This window comes from Penicillium subrubescens (assembly GCF_028828155.1).
Source record: "Penicillium subrubescens strain IBT 31985 chromosome Unknown utg000007l_segment0_segment0, whole genome shotgun sequence".
Classification (NCBI taxonomy): Eukaryota; Fungi; Ascomycota; class Eurotiomycetes; order Eurotiales; family Aspergillaceae; genus Penicillium; species Penicillium subrubescens.
In genome coordinates, this window is record NW_026643157.1 from 286,195 (window position 1) to 302,752 (window position 16,558).

Below are 16,558 nucleotides of genomic sequence, written 5' to 3' on the forward strand. Positions count from 1 at the left end.
GATCAATTGGATCAGTGGAAAAGATAACCTCCCAAAATTGCCACTGCGGATCATAGTGACCGCATCGGTTTTTTGGGGGACTACGCAATCAACCTCGGCACTTTGTTCCCCCAATTCCCAACAAACGCGGGCTCCACCTCTGCCAGTTGAGCCCAGTTGAGCCCAGTTGAGCCAGCTGATAAGTCCATTTAGACTCGCTGGGTCTTCTTTTTATCAGCCCGGTGGAGCCCCGTCTGGTCCTTCCGTGTCAAGACTCTTTCTGGTAAAAAGAACTGGGCTTTTTTTCCTGTTCTTTTTTTCTTCCTCCTTGTCGACAGCTCTCTCCGCATTTTACTCTCTCGTATCCAAGAAAAAGCCGGTTGATCCTCTTTGAGATCTTCTTTGGTGGTGGGAATTCAATCATGTTCGACATCAACGTGCCCACCCAGTTCGGCTCGGGCGCCATTCGCATTGCTCTGCCGCCGGCCTCCTTGTTTAGCTTCCCTCCCGCCAACCTCCCCGCGGCGATCCCCGCGCCGCACGTCGCAGAGGCAACATGGAAGCAGCCCTTCAACATCCCTGATGACCTCTATACTCAGCTGTTGGACGTGCGCGTTCCAATCACCATCGCCAGTGTCTATGCGGTCACCGTCGTCCTAATCAACCGCATCAACAAGAGCCGTGGCTACAAGCCCTATGGTTTCAGCCACACTCCCCTGTTCAAGCTGTTTGTCGTCTTGCACAACGTCTTCCTCGCTGTTTACTCTGCATGGACCTTTATCGGTATGTTCCAGGCCTTTGGCAGCGCCTGGGCGGACCGTAACCAGCCCAATGGTCTCGTCGGAGTTGTGGACTCGCTTTGCAAGATCAATGGACCCCGCGGCTATGGCAATGCTGCTACCTATAGCCCTATCACCAAGCAGTGGTCGATTCCCAACCCCGAATTCAAGCTAACTGCTGGGCTGCCCGATTCGTCTGATGTCGGCCGTCTGTGGAACGGTGGCCTGGCCTACTTCGGCTGGATCTTCTACCTCTCCAAGTTCTACGAGGTTGTTGATACAGCCATCATTCTGGCCAAGGGCAAGAAGAGCTCGACCCTACAGACCTACCACCACGCCGGTGCCATGATGTGCATGTGGGCTGGTATTCGCTATATGGCTGCTCCCATTTGGATCTTTACCCTGGTCAACTCGGCCATTCATGCGATGATGGTATGTCTTTCTCAAAGCAGCGATGTGCTCTGGAGCTTTCATAGCTAACTCGATTTCTTTTAGTACACCTACTACACCCTCACCGCTCTGCGCATCCGTGTCCCCAACGCGATCAAGCGTAGCTTGACCACCATGCAGATTACCCAGTTCGTCTTCGGTACCAACATGGCCGCCGCCTACCTCTTTGTTCACTATACCATCCCCTACCCTGTTGGAAGCGCCGCCCTGCAGCACCTGTCCAAGGCTGCTCCCGCTGTTGCGACTGCCGTTGCTGAGGCTGGTTCCATCCCCTGGTTGAAGAAGCTTGCTCTGCGCGCCGCTGGTGCTGAGGGCATCGCTGAGAATGTCGGCGGGGCTGTGGCTGCTCCTGCTCCTGCTACTGGCTTCACCCAGGAGATGATGACCTGTGTGGACACTTCCGGCCAGGCCTTTGCCATCATGCTCAACGTCTCCTACCTGCTTCCTCTCACCTGGTTGTTCGCCCGCTTCTTCGTGCGATCCTACCTGAACCGCAAGGACACCAAGCAGCCCACCCACATGGAGGCCGCTGAGAAGGCCGGCATGGATGCTCTTAAGGGTCTCAGCCGTGAGATCCGGAGGGCCGCCATTGAGGGTGAGAACAGTGAGAACACCGATGAGGAGGTTGTCAAGGCGCATGTGCAGAAGATCACCGGACAGGCTGTCCCCCAGGACTCGCCTGTCAGGACACGCTCGTCTGCTGCCCAGAAGGCCAAGGCTGCTGGTGCCGCCGCCACAAATGAGTCAGCCTCGGATGAAGGTTTCTCCACTGTCCCTGCTAAGAAGGGTGCTAAGAAGCAGACCAAGAGCGAGATTGAGTCCACCGCGGATGTTCCAGAGACCAAGGGACAGAACCCGTTCGGCGTTCTTGAGAACAATGCTTGAGTTTGAGGGGTGTGTGTGACATTGATTTGCGGCATAAACATTTGGAGTCTTGGAGTTCAGCGCAATATTCACTTCCTTTATCTGAGGCGAACGTGGCATGACATGCTCTGCCCTGATTTGCCATCTCTTCCTCCCGGTGGGCTATATGCAGGCAGGCCTTCGGGTAGCTGGTACTTTTGACGTTTCTCGTCCAAAGATCCCCTGCCATAGCGGGGAAACTGGCTTCCTGTTAAGAGCCAGCTAGCTTGGGGATACCGAGAACTCATTGCTTTGCGATTACTATTAGCTTCCAGCGGACCTTGTTTACCGGTCATCCGGCTTGGGAATGGCGGCGATTCCGGATATTTCCTCCAGGGACATCGCTGTTGTCTAGTTCGGGGTGGCTCGGCTTATTCTAGATTAAAGTAAAGACACGACCGGGATGTATATTATCATTGAAATTCCAAAAGTGCGGATTTTCACTTCAAATGCCTCATTTACCCAAGTACAACTTAGCACTAATTTCCATCATCTCCACATCTGCAGGCCAGCTGAATGGAGGAAAAAAGACATCCCGCCATAGTCCGCGCGGGAAAGCTCCATCTCCACCGACTCTTCGCTTCAATCCCTGTTTAATGGCCCTTGACGCAGACTAATGCTGATTAGCCATATCAGCATTCTATTTCACCCCACATTTTTCTCCGAGAGAAACAAGCTCTTGCAATCACACATCATGAATCCAATGCAACATAAAATGCCGCCCCCTGGTCCGAAGTGCCGCTGTCGCGAGCTCGAATCCATCGATCGGCAGCTTGATTCTCGGCTGATTCTCGGCCGCAGTCCGAGTTGGTTTCAAGATGACGCGAGCAACTCGTCTCTTCTACGGCTTGGGAACGATTGCTTCTCTGCTCGGCGCTACGATCGCCGCGGAGAATCAAACAACTACCGAGTGGCCACTGCACGACGATGGTCTGAACCAAGTCGTGCAATGGGATCACTTTAGTTTCCAGGTCAATAGCCAGCGTATCTTCATCTTCTCTGGTGAATTCCACTACTGGCGTATCCCCGTGCCAGGTCTCTGGCGCGATATCCTCGAGAAGATCAAAGCGGCTGGTTTCACGGCGTTCGCCTTCTACTCGAGCTGGGCGTACCATGCACCCAACAACAGCACGCTCGATTTCACCACCGGCGCGCATGATTTCACTCCGCTATTCGAGTTGGCCAAGGAGCTTGGGCTGTACATTATCGTCCGCCCAGGACCGTACGTCAATGCGGAAGCCAGCGCTGGTGGATTCCCGCTGTGGCTGACCACCGGTGAATACGGTACACTTCGCAACAATGATACTCGTTATACGAAGGCGTGGACGCCGTATTTCACGAAAATGTCCCAAATCACTAGCAAGTACCAGGTGACTGATGGAGAGAATGCGCTCGTCTATCAGATTGAGAACGAGTATGGAGAGCAATGGACTGGTTCAGCGTCGGAGCGTGTGCCTAATGAAAGCGCCATTACTTATATGGAGCTTCTCGAGGCGAATGCTCGTGCTAACGGTATTACTGTGCCGTTGACTGCGAATGATCCGAATATGAACTCCCACTCGTGGGGAAGTGATTGGTCGAATGAGGGTGGTAATGTGGACGTTGCCGGTGTAGACTCGTACCCCTCGGTAAGTTCGTCTATACTCGTTTGAACGAAAGATGGGACTCTGAAAGGCTGACATAAAGGTGAATGTAAATAGTGCTGGACCTGTGACCTCAGTCAATGCACCTCCACCAATGGCGAATACATCCCATACGCAGTCATGGACTACTACGATTACTTCCAAGAGTCCCAGCCCACCATGCCCGAATTCATGCCCGAGTTCCAAGGTGGTTCGTACAACCCCTGGGGTGGTCCCGAAGGTGGCTGCGCCGAGAACTCGAACCAAGACTTTGCGAACCTGTTCTACCGGTGGAACATCGGCCAGCGCGTCACCGCAATGAGTCTGTACATGCTCTTCGGAGGTACCAACTGGGGTGCCATTGCCGCCCCCGTCACTGGTAGCAGTTATGATTACTCGGCGCCTATCTCGGAGGATCGATCTATTGGAGACAAGTACTATGAAACCAAGCTGCTGGCTTTGTTTACGCGCTGCGCGAAGGACTTGACAATGACAAATCTGATCGGGAACGGTACTCAGTATACCGATAATGCAATCGTCCGCGCCTATGAGCTACGCAACCCCGAGACCAATGCTGGTTTCTACGCGACTTTCCACCTTAATACCTCCGTTTCAACAAACGAGGCTTTCCATGTCAAGGTGAACACCTCTGCTGGTGTTTTCACTGTCCCCCAGCATGGCGGTGTGGTCCGGTTGAATGGATACCAGTCCAAGATCCTGGTCACCGATTTCACCTTTGGCTCGAAGAAATTGCTGTATTCCACCGCCGAGGTTTTGACATATGCCGTCTTTGACAAGACTCCCACATTGGTTCTCTGGGTACCTACCGGCGAATCGGGCGAGTTCAATGTCAAGGGCGCAAAGAAGGGTTCGATCAAGAAATGCCAGGGTTGCTCTGGTGTCAAGTTCATCAAAGAGAGCGGTGGTCTAACTGTGACCTTTACCCAGTCTGCCGGCATGAGCGTGCTGGAAATTGACGATTTCAACGTGATCCTGCTCGACAGGACTGCCGCATACAAATTCTGGGCCCCTGCTCTTACGAATGACCCGCTTGTGCCAGAGACAGAGACTGGTATGTTCCGACCTTCTATGTCGCTTTTGTAGACTAAATCTAACCGATCTTCGCAGTGCTTATCCAGGGACCGTACCTCGTTCGCGGCGCTACTTTATCAGGCTCGAAGCTTGCTGTGACTGGTGATATTATCAACGCGACTACACTGGAAGTCTTTGCCCCCAAGGTAGTCAAGTCGATTACTTGGAATGGAAAGGCTCTTCACACTCAGAGTACAGAGTATGGTAGTCTCAAGGGATCTATTGCGGCACCCAAGAGTGTTACTCTTCCTTCCTTTGGATCTTGGAAGTCGAAGGACAGTCTGCCTGAGCGCTTGACTACCTATAATGACTCGGGAGCGGCATGGGTTGGTAAGTACTAATAATTTTCCTCACCAAGCGCATCTTATAAGCTGGTATCCTAACGTCTTTTCTAGACGCAAACCATCAGTCCACACTGAACCCTCGCACCCCTACAACCCTGCCAGTCATGTATGCAGATGAATACGGTAAGTTCGCTCCTCTTAATCGCATTTGAATCCACTAGTCTAACTCACTGTTCAGGCTTCCATAACGGTGTCCGCCTCTGGCGTGGATACTTCAACGGCTCTGCAACAGGCGCCTACCTCAATATCCAAGGCGGATATGCCTTGTAAGCAAACCCAACCTACCCCCATCTACGCTCAACCACTAATACAATACAGCGGCTGGTCTGCCTGGCTCAACGGCCAATTCCTCGGCTCCTACCTCGGCTCCGCGACCCTCGAAACCGGCAACCTAACACTCTCATTCGCCAATGCAACCCTAAACACCTCCAAACCCAACATCCTCCTAATCGTCCACGACGACACAGGTCATGACGAAACAAGCGGCGCCCTAAACCCACGCGGAATCCTCGACGCAAAACTCATCGGCTCATCAGCCGGCTTCAGCCACTGGCGTCTCGCAGGTACAGCAGGCGGCGAGTCCAATCTCGACCCCGTTCGCGGCGTCTTCAACGAAGATGGCCTCTACGGTGAACGTGTAGGCTGGCATCTGCCCGGCTTCGACGACTCGACCTGGTCCAAATCCTCGGCTCTAAGCTTCACAGGCGCAACGGTGAAGTTTTTCCGCACGACCGTCCCACTGAAATTCCCATCTAACACGGACGTATCGGTTTCTTTCGTGCTATCTACGCCGGCGGGTAAAACGACTGCTTATCGGGCTCAGATCTTTGTGAATGGGTACCAGTATGGTCGGTATAATCCTTACATTGGGAACCAGGTTGTGTATCCTGTTCCGGCGGGTATTTTAAATTATAATGGGGAGAATACGGTTGTTGTTGCGGTTTGGGCGCAGACGGAGGCTGGTGCTAGTATTGAGGTGGATTGGCGGGTTAATTATGTGGCTGATAGTTCGTTGGATGTTGTGAGTGTTAGTGAGAAGGCGGAGGGTTTGAGGACAAAGTGGACTGAGGAGCGGAAGAAGTTTGCTTGATTCATATTATGGGATGGTGTATGACGTGAGTAGATTTTGACTCAGGGTCTGTTGAGGGCTTTGAACGAGGACTAAATTTCAATTTGAGAGCGGTGTTCACCCTCGATGCTTCTGAATGACAAGATTCCAGTAAGAGGTATATTCATTACTCAATTCAACCGGAAAGTCCAGTTTCTAGATATCATCTAAGCTTGCTATGAAAGTCCGTGAAAATTCTAACAGGGTAATCATGGTCATGATCCACGTTCAAAGTGCAAAGTCCAACGTGAAGATCTGATAGAGAGCAAATTGACTACTGCTGACCAAAATCTAAACCAGGAAGCGGAAGCCACGGCTACTAGCGTGTCCGGGAACAGATCCCTCAACGTGCTCACCACGATCAAGCTTCTTGTTCAGACGGACGAGGGTGAATCGCAAGGCAGTCGCAGCGAGAATAGCAATGAACGCAGTAGCGCAGTTCACAGACATGGCAGGAACTATACAATCATTAGCCATGCTCAACAAGAAGCCCAACAATTTCATGATAGTACTTACCGAATCGCGGGCCATCGCTAGAGGGGTACATATAACTAGCATAGATACTGCTAGCATTACTAACGCAGTTAATAGCAGCGAGGGCTGCAGCGCGCTTAGACGCCGGACGAGGCAGGGTGTTTGAGATCCAACCCAGAGCGACAACGTAACCAGAGTAGAACGACGCAGGCATGAGCATCATGGAGAGGTAGCGAGGGGCGGTGCTGGTTGTAGCGGCAGCGATGATGAAAGCTGCAACGGAGACGTACAACGGGATAGTGACGTGGAAGTAACGCTCGCCGGTGCGATCGGCATGCCAGGCATTAGCGAATGCGCAGACGACGGCGAGACAGTATGGAGGCGCAGTGAGGAGGAGGGTCTCGATGTTGGGGTACTTGAGGGTTTTGACGACGGTGGGGAAGAAGTTGGTGACCGAGGCGGAGGAAACGATGCACAGGATCATGAGCATCTACATAAAGAGGAAGTGTCAGCTGGTGAAGCATGTGGGAGTGGTATGGATCCCTTACCAGAATATATGTCTTTATGTCGGTAAAGGCAAGCTTTGCACCGTGCAGGAAGGACTGATCCTCGCTGTCGACCCAGTCGTCCTCACCGATATCCTCTTCCAGACGCCAGGCAGCCAGTGCCTTCTCCTCTTCGGTAAGCCAGGAAGTGGTACGGGGGAAGTTGGGCAGGACGAAGACAGCAATCACAGCAACGACGATGGTGATAGCACCTTCAATGATGAAGAGCCAGCGCCTGGAAAGGTTAGAAGGAGCGCCCACAAAGAACCGGGATATTGATCTTACCAGGCACGCAGACCCAGCTTGTTGTCCATGCCGCTGGTAATACCTGCAGCAATGAGACCAGAGAAAGCACCCGACAGGAGGGAGCCAGAGTACAGGGCGGCAGTGCGGAAGCCCAGTTCCTTGCGGGTATACCACGCACTCAAGAAGTACAAGCATCCAGGCTATACAATAATCAGCCATGGTACATCTTTCCATATAGACACGGGGAAACATACGAAGTAGGCAGCCTCAACAAAACCGAGGAAGAACCGAATCACAACGAGACCGGCAAAGTTGTGGGCAGCGGCAGTGGCAGTCGAGATGATACCCCAAAGGACCATAGCAGTGGGAAGGTAGATAGCAGGCTTGCCGAATTTGTTGAGGAGCAAATTGGAGGGAACTGGTCATCGTTAGGGGGGTGGGAGAGTGGTAGTTCATGAACGAATACTCACTTTGCATCAACAGGTAACCAACGAACAAGATACTAACACAGGTCTGTGGCAAGGTCAGTAAGGCATTCAATATCGGGGCATTTCGAGCTTAGCTTACCAAGTACTGGTTACCAACGAGACCCAAATCCTTCTCCAACCCAGCCAGACGAGCAGCAGCCTGGAAAAAAACCTGTTAGCCGTGTCATCTGCAAGACAAATAATCGAGAACTGACAATATTGTTTCTGTCTAGATAATTGAGAATGTACATGATAATGATCATGGGCAGCAGACGAATATCAATCTTGCGAACGAGGGCCTTTTCAGCCGCGGCACGCTCTTCAGGCGATAGACCAGCAACATAGGCCGGCGCCTCCTTTCTGGGGTTGGGCTTGTTGGCATTGGCGACGTGCTCGATGTTGTCCACGTAGGACTTGTCGACATCAGCCACCTCGATATCTTGCGATTGACGGGACATGTTGAAGCTTTCACAACTCTAGCTTGGGGGATAGATAGGGTAGTATAAATGAAACGACAAGAGCTAGCTATCACGCCAAAGACAGCAAGTAGCCCGATCACGCAAGATTAAGAGAATGCCACAAGAAGCAAGGGGGAAAGAAAAAATAATAGAGGTGACATTCCCGGGGAAGGTAGGATGAGCGACTTGAAATAAGAGATACTCCCAAGACCTCAGCAACAGAATCATCGGGCCAGCCGGTCAAAGTAGAGAAAAAGAAACTTTCCAGGGTCCGGGATGATATTAACTTTTTCAGGGAAGCCGGGCGAGTTGTGGCGTATCAAACGACTCCCGAGATGAACAATCCCGGTCCATAAGACATGTACATTAGGAGGGGAACAGACACGGGGAACATGCTTGAGTGGATAGGATGGGTCCGATGGGACAGTAGGACTCCCAACCAGAGCCGGGCATACCGTCATACGGGATGGTTCAACCCCATGGGGGCGTGCCGAGAAGGTCAACTCCGTCGAGTCCGTCCTGCATGGTCAGCTTGACCAGAGTGAAAACGGCAGGGCCAGGCGACAGTAGCCAATCACGGATGCTCATAGGGTCCGCAAGCGTGGGGGAAAGAGGGGTCCGGGGAAGGAATGGAGAAGCGAAACATGGGGGTTGAACTTGCTCCAGACTTGCAATTGTGGGACAACACGGGCTCCCCCGAGTCAGAGATAAATCTGTTGGTCCTGTTTGGTTTTCTGGTGAACTTTGGTCGCCAAGAAGCGCTTCCACCTCGGTTGTCGTTTCGATGGGAGCGGGTCTAGTTCAGGGCGTGGGGGTTGCACAGAGCTGCTTGTGGTAGACTTCGGGGAGTCTCGTTCCACATTGGCGAGCTTGGGTCTGACTGGATTGATTTCGAGTCATAAAATGTGCTTGCTCACTTGCGCTAAGCCTCGTGGAGGTTTCCATTAGGGCAGGGGGGTTGCATTGCATGGGGGTAGCCAAGGCAGTCAGCGCCGCCTATGTTCCTGGCCTGGGACAATCTCTGCAGGTCGACATGGGTAATTCTTTGCGTTGTCGTAAGTGATGTATCATTGATCGCTCAAATATCGGTGTTGATGCCACGATTTTTGATGCTGTGAGGTACATACTCCGGTGTGTGGATGGGGTAAAGACGTAGAGGTTATGGAGGAAGTCTGGGTTGTCAACGGCCGAGTACCAGAAAGCTAAGCAACCTAAGACTGCTATCTAAGTACGCTTCCACGTGACCTATTACGTAGTTAGACTGGAAAGACTAGATTAGATTAGGAACTCCTCGTAAATCCCTTGTTGCCTTTATTTCTCACCAAACGTATAGGAAGATAGAAAGCAAACGGATGAAAATGGATGAAAATGGATGAAATTGGGTGAAATTGGGTGAAATTGAACAGCCAGCTCAACAGTGAGACTAAAAGAGCATGGCTATACGTATGGTATATCTGCAAGATTCTGGCCTGTTACAATTTCTTATTACGATCATCACACGCTTCTTCGCTAGTATTCCTCGCTCTACAGCCCCGGCATTGAAAGATCTCCACATTCCCCGTCGGCAACCCCGCTAGACAAAAATCCGGGGAATAGGAGATTCCTGAAGCACTAGTCTCAGTAATATGAAGACTTATATTACCATTGCTGGGATCTTAAAATACGTTGTTCGTTTCATCACACCTTCCACCATAATTTCCCCGGGGCTAAAGCCTCGACGACTGGGTAATACCCGGGGGTGGGGAAGACGACGGGGTAAAAGATTCGAGAAAGTGATAGACATGTGCAAAGCGAGTGGTGATTCGGTGAGTGGAGAGACCTTCTGACTGCTTATATTGAACCGAATCCGGGGTATATAATATAATTTAAACAAGAATAATAGCCTATCTTCCAATCGTGCCGTTCAAGTGCCTCCCTTCAAATATGCTGTTGACAAACTTGTTCACGGATTGGCACCAGGCCTTTCTCATCTATGGCGGTCTCACATTACTGTCTTTCTTAGTTGCTTCTGTGATTTGGAGGTCAAAGTCAACTTCCTCAGGAGCTCTACCCCCAGCACCGGCAGGATGGCCTCTACTCGGCAACATGCCCGATCTCATCAAAGCTGGTTCGGCAAAGAAGCTGCATCTTTTGATGCAATATTGGGCGAAACAGTACGGCGAGGTGTACCGGGTGCGAGTCGGCCCAGTCGAGCAATACATGCTCAACTCAGACAGAGCTGTGAAACATCTCATGGACAGAAACTCAGCAGTAACTTCGTAGAAAGCGTACCTTTTACCACAGTTCTTATGGACTGCTAGATAACCGGTTCGTAAGATAAACCGTAGTATACATGAACATTCATTCATAATTTTCATTCCGATCAAAGTTCCACAACATATGAAACACTCAGAGTCCATACTATCAATAAAGCGGAACACCTCTTAGCTAGTACCATGGCTCCAGGTCCTAGGATAGGCGGGCGGGCCCATCCCGCAGTCTTAAGTCAAACCATGGGTATGAGCCTCGGAAAAATATATATAGCAGGTACACAAGCAGTCGGAATCTTTGATCTAGTCCTGACAAATGGCAACCTAATTTCGAAGGCTTAACCACAGGCCCCTCCAGGGCTGCTGCAGCCACATCATCACTACCCGCAGCTGTACATCTTCCAAGGTTAAGCTCAGTTCCGACATCCGAGCCAATGACTCGACGGTCATTGCACGCCTCGTCAGGAATTGACTTTGCCCATCATGGCAAATGACCTACATGAATGGCAGATCCAATGCAGGTACTAAGGTTGAGCCAAGTTTTGTACTGCTGGATCCATATGTACTTTGATGTACTACGTGACAGTCTATATTGTGGTGCACGAAACCAACATTGAAATAACTTCGCATTTGAATGCATGTCCCTAAACTAATGACAGGAGATGACGAAAACTTCGACATACACGACTGCCTACTCAGCATCTCTACAACTAGCAGAACTTCAAGATACAACGAAAAGATACACAGCATAGTAATTTAGCAACAAAGCAGAAAAAAGCGTAGGCGAAAATGCAGAGGCTCGGATTGCGTTCAGAGGAGCTGATGAGATGATGATAGAGGAGTTAACTTAGAAAAAGGAGGGGGTCCCGACGTGACCATGGCAGAATGATGTGCTAGAAAAACAAAAGAATGAAAGACATGGAGAAGAACAACCACAGGGGAAAAAAAGAAAGAAAGAAAAACCAAGCCCAGTTTGCCGACGCTCCCAATACTCAATGACAATGACAATGTTTCGGTTCAAATGCATGTGGGAAAGACAGAAGGATAGAAGTGGTGCAAAGTGAGGTGCCGTGGAAAGAAGGAAAAAAACGAGGTTGACGAGAGACTAGACCGCCACGCCTGGTAAGTGGTAAAAGGCATGGGAGGCAACGTTCATTAGATTGACGGATCAACGCCCAAGGCATAGAAAACACAACGGGAGAAATGCTCAAGCGTCGGCGGCATGACCAAGAGTAAGTTTTGAGACAAGCCACACCATTTTGTTCAGCGTACTAACTCTTGCAGTTAAGAAGAGCCACACAAAGAATAACAACCGGGAAGGAGAATTAGCACAGTGGCTGGGCAGTCGAGACACGAAGTCACATAATCCTAGGCAAGAACAACTCCTAGTATCTCCATGATCGCACCCAGACGAGAGGTCGAGAAAAGAAAAGGGGCAAAAAAAGGTCATCAAACGCCCCCAATCGCCGAATTAAATGCAGATCTATGGACCTGGATGCAGGAGGTAAGAACCACGCAAAGCAATTCCGACCAGTAAAATCAAATGAAGTGGGTGTAGATCTTGGAGTTCTCATGGACTTCCATCTCCTAGAGGCTGAGTTAGCATACACAAATCGACCAAAACAGGGCGCGCGTGCGGTTATTGACGATTCTTACCATCTTGAAGTTATTTATCTCCTCGCGGATCTGTTGAGCAAGCAGAGGCGTCAAACGGTTGCAAGTCGCAATGTCTCCACGACGGTCATACTCGCCACTGGGCCAGGTGTCGTGGAATTGAATGCGAGGGCTGAACATGATGTTTCGTGAACTCGGCTGAGGAGTGATGGGGGCGCTCTTAGCGTCACCACCGGAAAAGCGTCCACCTTCCGACATGAAGTAGTCTTCACCAGCGATCTTGACATGATCGGCCGGGCGAGCAGCCCGGCTGCCTTCATCAGGGGTCGTTGGCGCACTGGAATGTGGCGATTCACTGCCATTCTGTGCACGAACCTGAGACACACCGAGATCCGAGTTGGTCTTCTTCAAGATACCCCTGGTCTGCCGAATATTCGCCAAGACCTCCGCTCGTTCACGCTCACCTCCAAGGATGCTCTTGCGCGTGTCAGCGGTGTTATCCGAGACACTGCGTTGCTGCGGGCGATCGCGGATAGAAGTAGATCGGCGAGGCTCCGAGCCTCCTTCGGCTTTGGGGAATACTGTGCCTCCACGGGGCACGTCTTGCAGATCGGGATTCACTGTTACGCTCTCCAGGTCCGCTCGCTCGCCTTCAACATTCACCACTGAGATCTTGGGAGCAGCCATGGGCTGTTCCGGTGCTCCGACTCCACCTTCAATCGAGTTGATGCTCGCAATTGACTTAGGACGAAACAAGCCGACGAGGGATCGACCGCCTCGCTTCATCCCCTTGCCCATCTTGCGGAGCATCATCGATGCCGAGGAAGCGGTTGATGAAACGGACAGAGCATCGGTGGAGCCACGGAAGAAGCTACCTTGATGGGAGTAGATACTCTCACCCAGGCCACTGGCTTCTTGTTGCTCAGCAATGGCGGCTTGTTCTTCTCCCAGCTCCTCACGAAGAGCCTCCCGGCGAGCCTGCTCGGCAGCCGCGGCCTCTCGCTTGGCAGCGGCATTTTGTGCGGAGGATGCCTTCAACAACTCAGAAGCACTGCCGAAAGAGAAGGCACGTCGTAAGCGTGATTTTCCCGGGCGCTTGTGATCATTCTTCAGCTCAGCCAGACGTTTGGCTGCCGGCGATTCCGACGGGGGTGACGACGCTGTAGTCGGTCCAGTCTTTGGGGATTCGGCTGAAGTCGACGGTTGTGAGAGGGGCGAGGGTTTGCTTGCTCGCTTCTCCTCCGGCCTACCGGTCTTACTGGTGATAGAACTTGCATCGGGAGACGGTACTCGAACCTATCAAAATGGAATGTCAGTTTTATCACTTCTGCGAAGATTGCACGCCATGTCCAAGGGCAGCCTTACCGAAGAGGTTGATGAGTGTGCCGAGTGGACGCTCCCCGAACTATCCCGGTGAGAGTGTGCCGAGCGAGGCCTTTGGTTCGTGTCAAATGCGATGAAGTCGTAGGGGCCTGACTGAGGAGATGAGGAGACGGGAATTTGCAGCTCCAAGTTTGGGTACGCAGCTGGATCCATATTCCCCAGACTCCGGCGACGGTACCGCTTAGCGAGTTCCGGCTGTGGCCTTTCTAGGTGAGACGAGTCGTCTACGCTGGAAACACGGTTATGGCCATTTGACCGGAAAACGGGGGGAGGGCCGACGGTCGTCTTATCATCAATAGCAGGAGGCGTGGACGCAGGGACGGGTGACTGAGATCGAGCACTGTCTGTCCGTTGTTGATTCGCACGACGGTAACGATTAGGAGAGGGCTTTGCGGAGCCAGCGGGAGAGGAGATATTCATGACGTTGGGAGGAGGGAGGTTGGCAGTCGACAGAGGACGGAGCGGTTGCTCCGTTCTCAACTGCCGGGAAGGAAGGGCACTGTCGTCCTTGGAAATATGGGAACGAAAAGAAGAGTTGGACGAAGAGGAAGTCGATACAGAACCAGCTGCAGGATTGTTGACACGCGAGTTGCCCGTGAAGGACGGATTCATGGAACCCTGATGGATCGCAGGAGCGGAAAAGGTGCGATGCTCCGTACGAAGATGGGGCGACCACGACTGGCGATGCTGTGCTGTGGGAGAGGAAGCCGCAGGACCCAGATTGGGAGCGTAGGCATAGGGAGCCACAACCGGGTGGCCTGCGCGATAGCTCCCGGAATTGCCGGTATTGAAGGAGCCCCAGGACATATTCTGGTATTGAGAGCCTGGATTCTGGGCTGTTGAGGAGACGAAGGTGCCCGAGGAGGAGGAAGGACGCGTCTGGAGCACCGGTACTGTGCTACTGTGTTGGGGGATCGTTTGAACCAGCGCAGCCATAATTGTTGCTTTCCGCCGATATTGACGAGAGTTATTCACGAGTGTCCGGGTCGGTTTCAGATATCGACAAGGCAACTCGCGGAAAATTGATAGAACGGCTCAAGACGGTCGTTGTCAGGACAGATGAGGTCGAGGAACGAGACGGAGTGCTGATAAGAACCCGGAGGAAGAAATGTCAGCGTGGAGCCCTGACCAAGATGATCATCGTTGTGGAAGCGTCATCGGGGTATGGAGGGAGAGAAGGATCGATAGAAAAGGGGGGAGAAAGTTGAATTGTCGTCAAGTTTTTGTGTTCTTGGGTGGACAGATTTGTAGGGCGGAGGGATCGAATGGCAACGCGTCAGCCAGGGGCAAGAGGGACCATACCTGTTCTAAGAAGCGTGAAAGTAGAGAGAAAAAAAGGGACGTATAGTTGTACAGCAATTAAAAGAAAGAGACCAAGGACGCTTGATGCCGATAAGAAAAAAAAAATGCAGAACTCGAAACCAGGCGAGTGGGAGAAACGAAAAGTGGTCGGATAGGGAACCCCAGAGATGACAAGTCGTGTCGGGAGATGGACGGGGAAGGAAGGGGAGGGAGGTTTAGAGAGGCATGTACAAGAAGCGAAAAAGAAGGAAAAAGAAAAAACCTAAAGAATAAGAAGAACCAGATCCAAGAAGGGCACAGTCGAAAAGTGCCGCTCGTGAGGACTGGGGGGGGGGGGGGAGGGGGGAGGATGTTGAATGAATGAAAGAGGGGAGGAGAGAGAGAGAGTGGGAAGGGGAAGAAAAAGAGAGGAGGGAAAGGGAGGAAGGGGGGCGGCAGAGTGGAAGTTTGGCGGTTGATTCTCCCGACGGGGTGGTGGCAGTATAATAATCAACAATCAAGTAAGACTCTCCAAGAAAATGGTCAATAAAGTATTAAAAAGGTGAAAGAGTTTCTCTGATTCCCCAGATTGTCAACTTTTAAAAGGGGGGAAAAGATTGGATCGTGCAAAGAACTTTTGACAGAAGAGAGCTAAGGAAAAGCAAAGGCGACTAGAAAAGTATAATACTCTTGCAGCCAACAGGATTGTTTACAACAAATTCGGTGTTGTTGACAGCTGTGGTGGACAATCTTGAAGTTTTTAAGAAATTAAAGAAACCCGGGTGGCCAAAGATTATGTATTATTATGAATGACTAGGGACACTATCCGCCAGTGAAGGTGTCCTCAGTTCGGAGTCTCTTGACTGATGTACTAATTATGGGAGTGGGTACGAATTACTATGGAGTATCATACAGTTAGGTGCATGCATACATACTCCGAAGAGGACGAACACTTTGATAATGACTCTAGACCTGGAAGTAGCTTCACTCTTGCTCTCTCTTATATTCATAGTGGACTCCTCCATCTAAATATTTAAGGATGATTCTAAAGAGTCATCAATGTGGAGGATTTACCAGTTAGTCACTCTTACGAGAATGACGCCTCCGTACTGAAGACTGCTGGAGGGCCGCACTCGATCTCCAATCAGCAATTGCGGAGCCCCCCTAGCTCACTACCCAGGCTGATTTTAGGGGCACGACTGGCCTGAGCTTGGGGAGACACTGAGAACCATCCCAGTTCCACACCGGATAGGGCGGGATAAACACCTCGATAGGAGAGGAGAAGACGAAATCAATACTGTACTTTGGACAGGAAAAGTACGGTACAGGAGTATAATTCTGGCAGTATATCCGGGATATGTTGTGCTGGAAGTATGCACGCCGCGGCTGTACCTGACCTTGGGGCTCGAGCTGGGGAGCAGAGGCCCCCTATTTATGTCTTTTTGTGAATGCCTGGGGCTGGATTTTTTGTACTTTGCCCCTCTCGCATGACTCGAAAGTTTTTTGCTTTTATACCCCGTATAACAAACTTATAAACCTGCACTTCGGACTGATAGTAATTAAT

The 16,558-nt window shown here is 51.3% G+C and overlaps 4 protein-coding genes across 4 annotated transcripts; 2 read left to right on the plus strand and 2 right to left on the minus strand.

Moving 5' to 3' along the window:
• Nucleotides 1–401: 401 nt before the first annotated feature.
• On the plus strand, nt 402–2,093 carry N7473_009855 (elongation of very long chain fatty acids protein; the record flags this gene model as incomplete). Its single annotated transcript, XM_057155794.1, has 2 exons — nt 402–1,190; nt 1,254–2,093. The coding sequence occupies 2 exons, from the start codon at nt 402–404 to the stop codon at nt 2,091–2,093; spliced, it is 1,629 nt and encodes a 542-aa protein (XP_057004449.1).
• An 836-nt stretch (nt 2,094–2,929) lies between these two features.
• Nucleotides 2,930–6,329, plus strand: N7473_009856 (glycoside hydrolase family 35 protein; the record flags this gene model as incomplete). The annotated part of the gene is made up of 6 exons (XM_057155795.1): nt 2,930–3,739; nt 3,812–4,805; nt 4,862–5,155; nt 5,221–5,292; nt 5,348–5,435; nt 5,488–6,329. 6 exons carry the CDS (start codon nt 2,930–2,932, stop codon nt 6,257–6,259), a joined length of 3,030 nt encoding a protein of 1,009 aa, XP_057004450.1. The 3' UTR covers nt 6,260–6,329.
• A 239-nt stretch (nt 6,330–6,568) lies between these two features.
• N7473_009857 (putative MFS transporter) lies at nt 6,569–8,467 on the minus strand (the record flags this gene model as incomplete). The annotated part of the gene is made up of 8 exons (XM_057155796.1): nt 6,569–6,735; nt 6,794–7,241; nt 7,300–7,531; nt 7,582–7,742; nt 7,797–7,960; nt 8,013–8,055; nt 8,110–8,169; nt 8,225–8,467. The coding sequence occupies 8 exons, from the start codon at nt 8,465–8,467 to the stop codon at nt 6,569–6,571; spliced, it is 1,518 nt and encodes a 505-aa protein (XP_057004451.1).
• Nucleotides 8,468–12,255: 3,788 nt separating this feature from the next.
• N7473_009858 (uncharacterized protein) lies at nt 12,256–14,649 on the minus strand (the record flags this gene model as incomplete). The annotated part of the gene is made up of 3 exons (XM_057155797.1): nt 12,256–12,303; nt 12,373–13,626; nt 13,696–14,649. 3 exons carry the CDS (start codon nt 14,647–14,649, stop codon nt 12,256–12,258), a joined length of 2,256 nt encoding a protein of 751 aa, XP_057004452.1.
• Between the last annotated feature and the right edge of the window lie 1,909 nt (nt 14,650–16,558).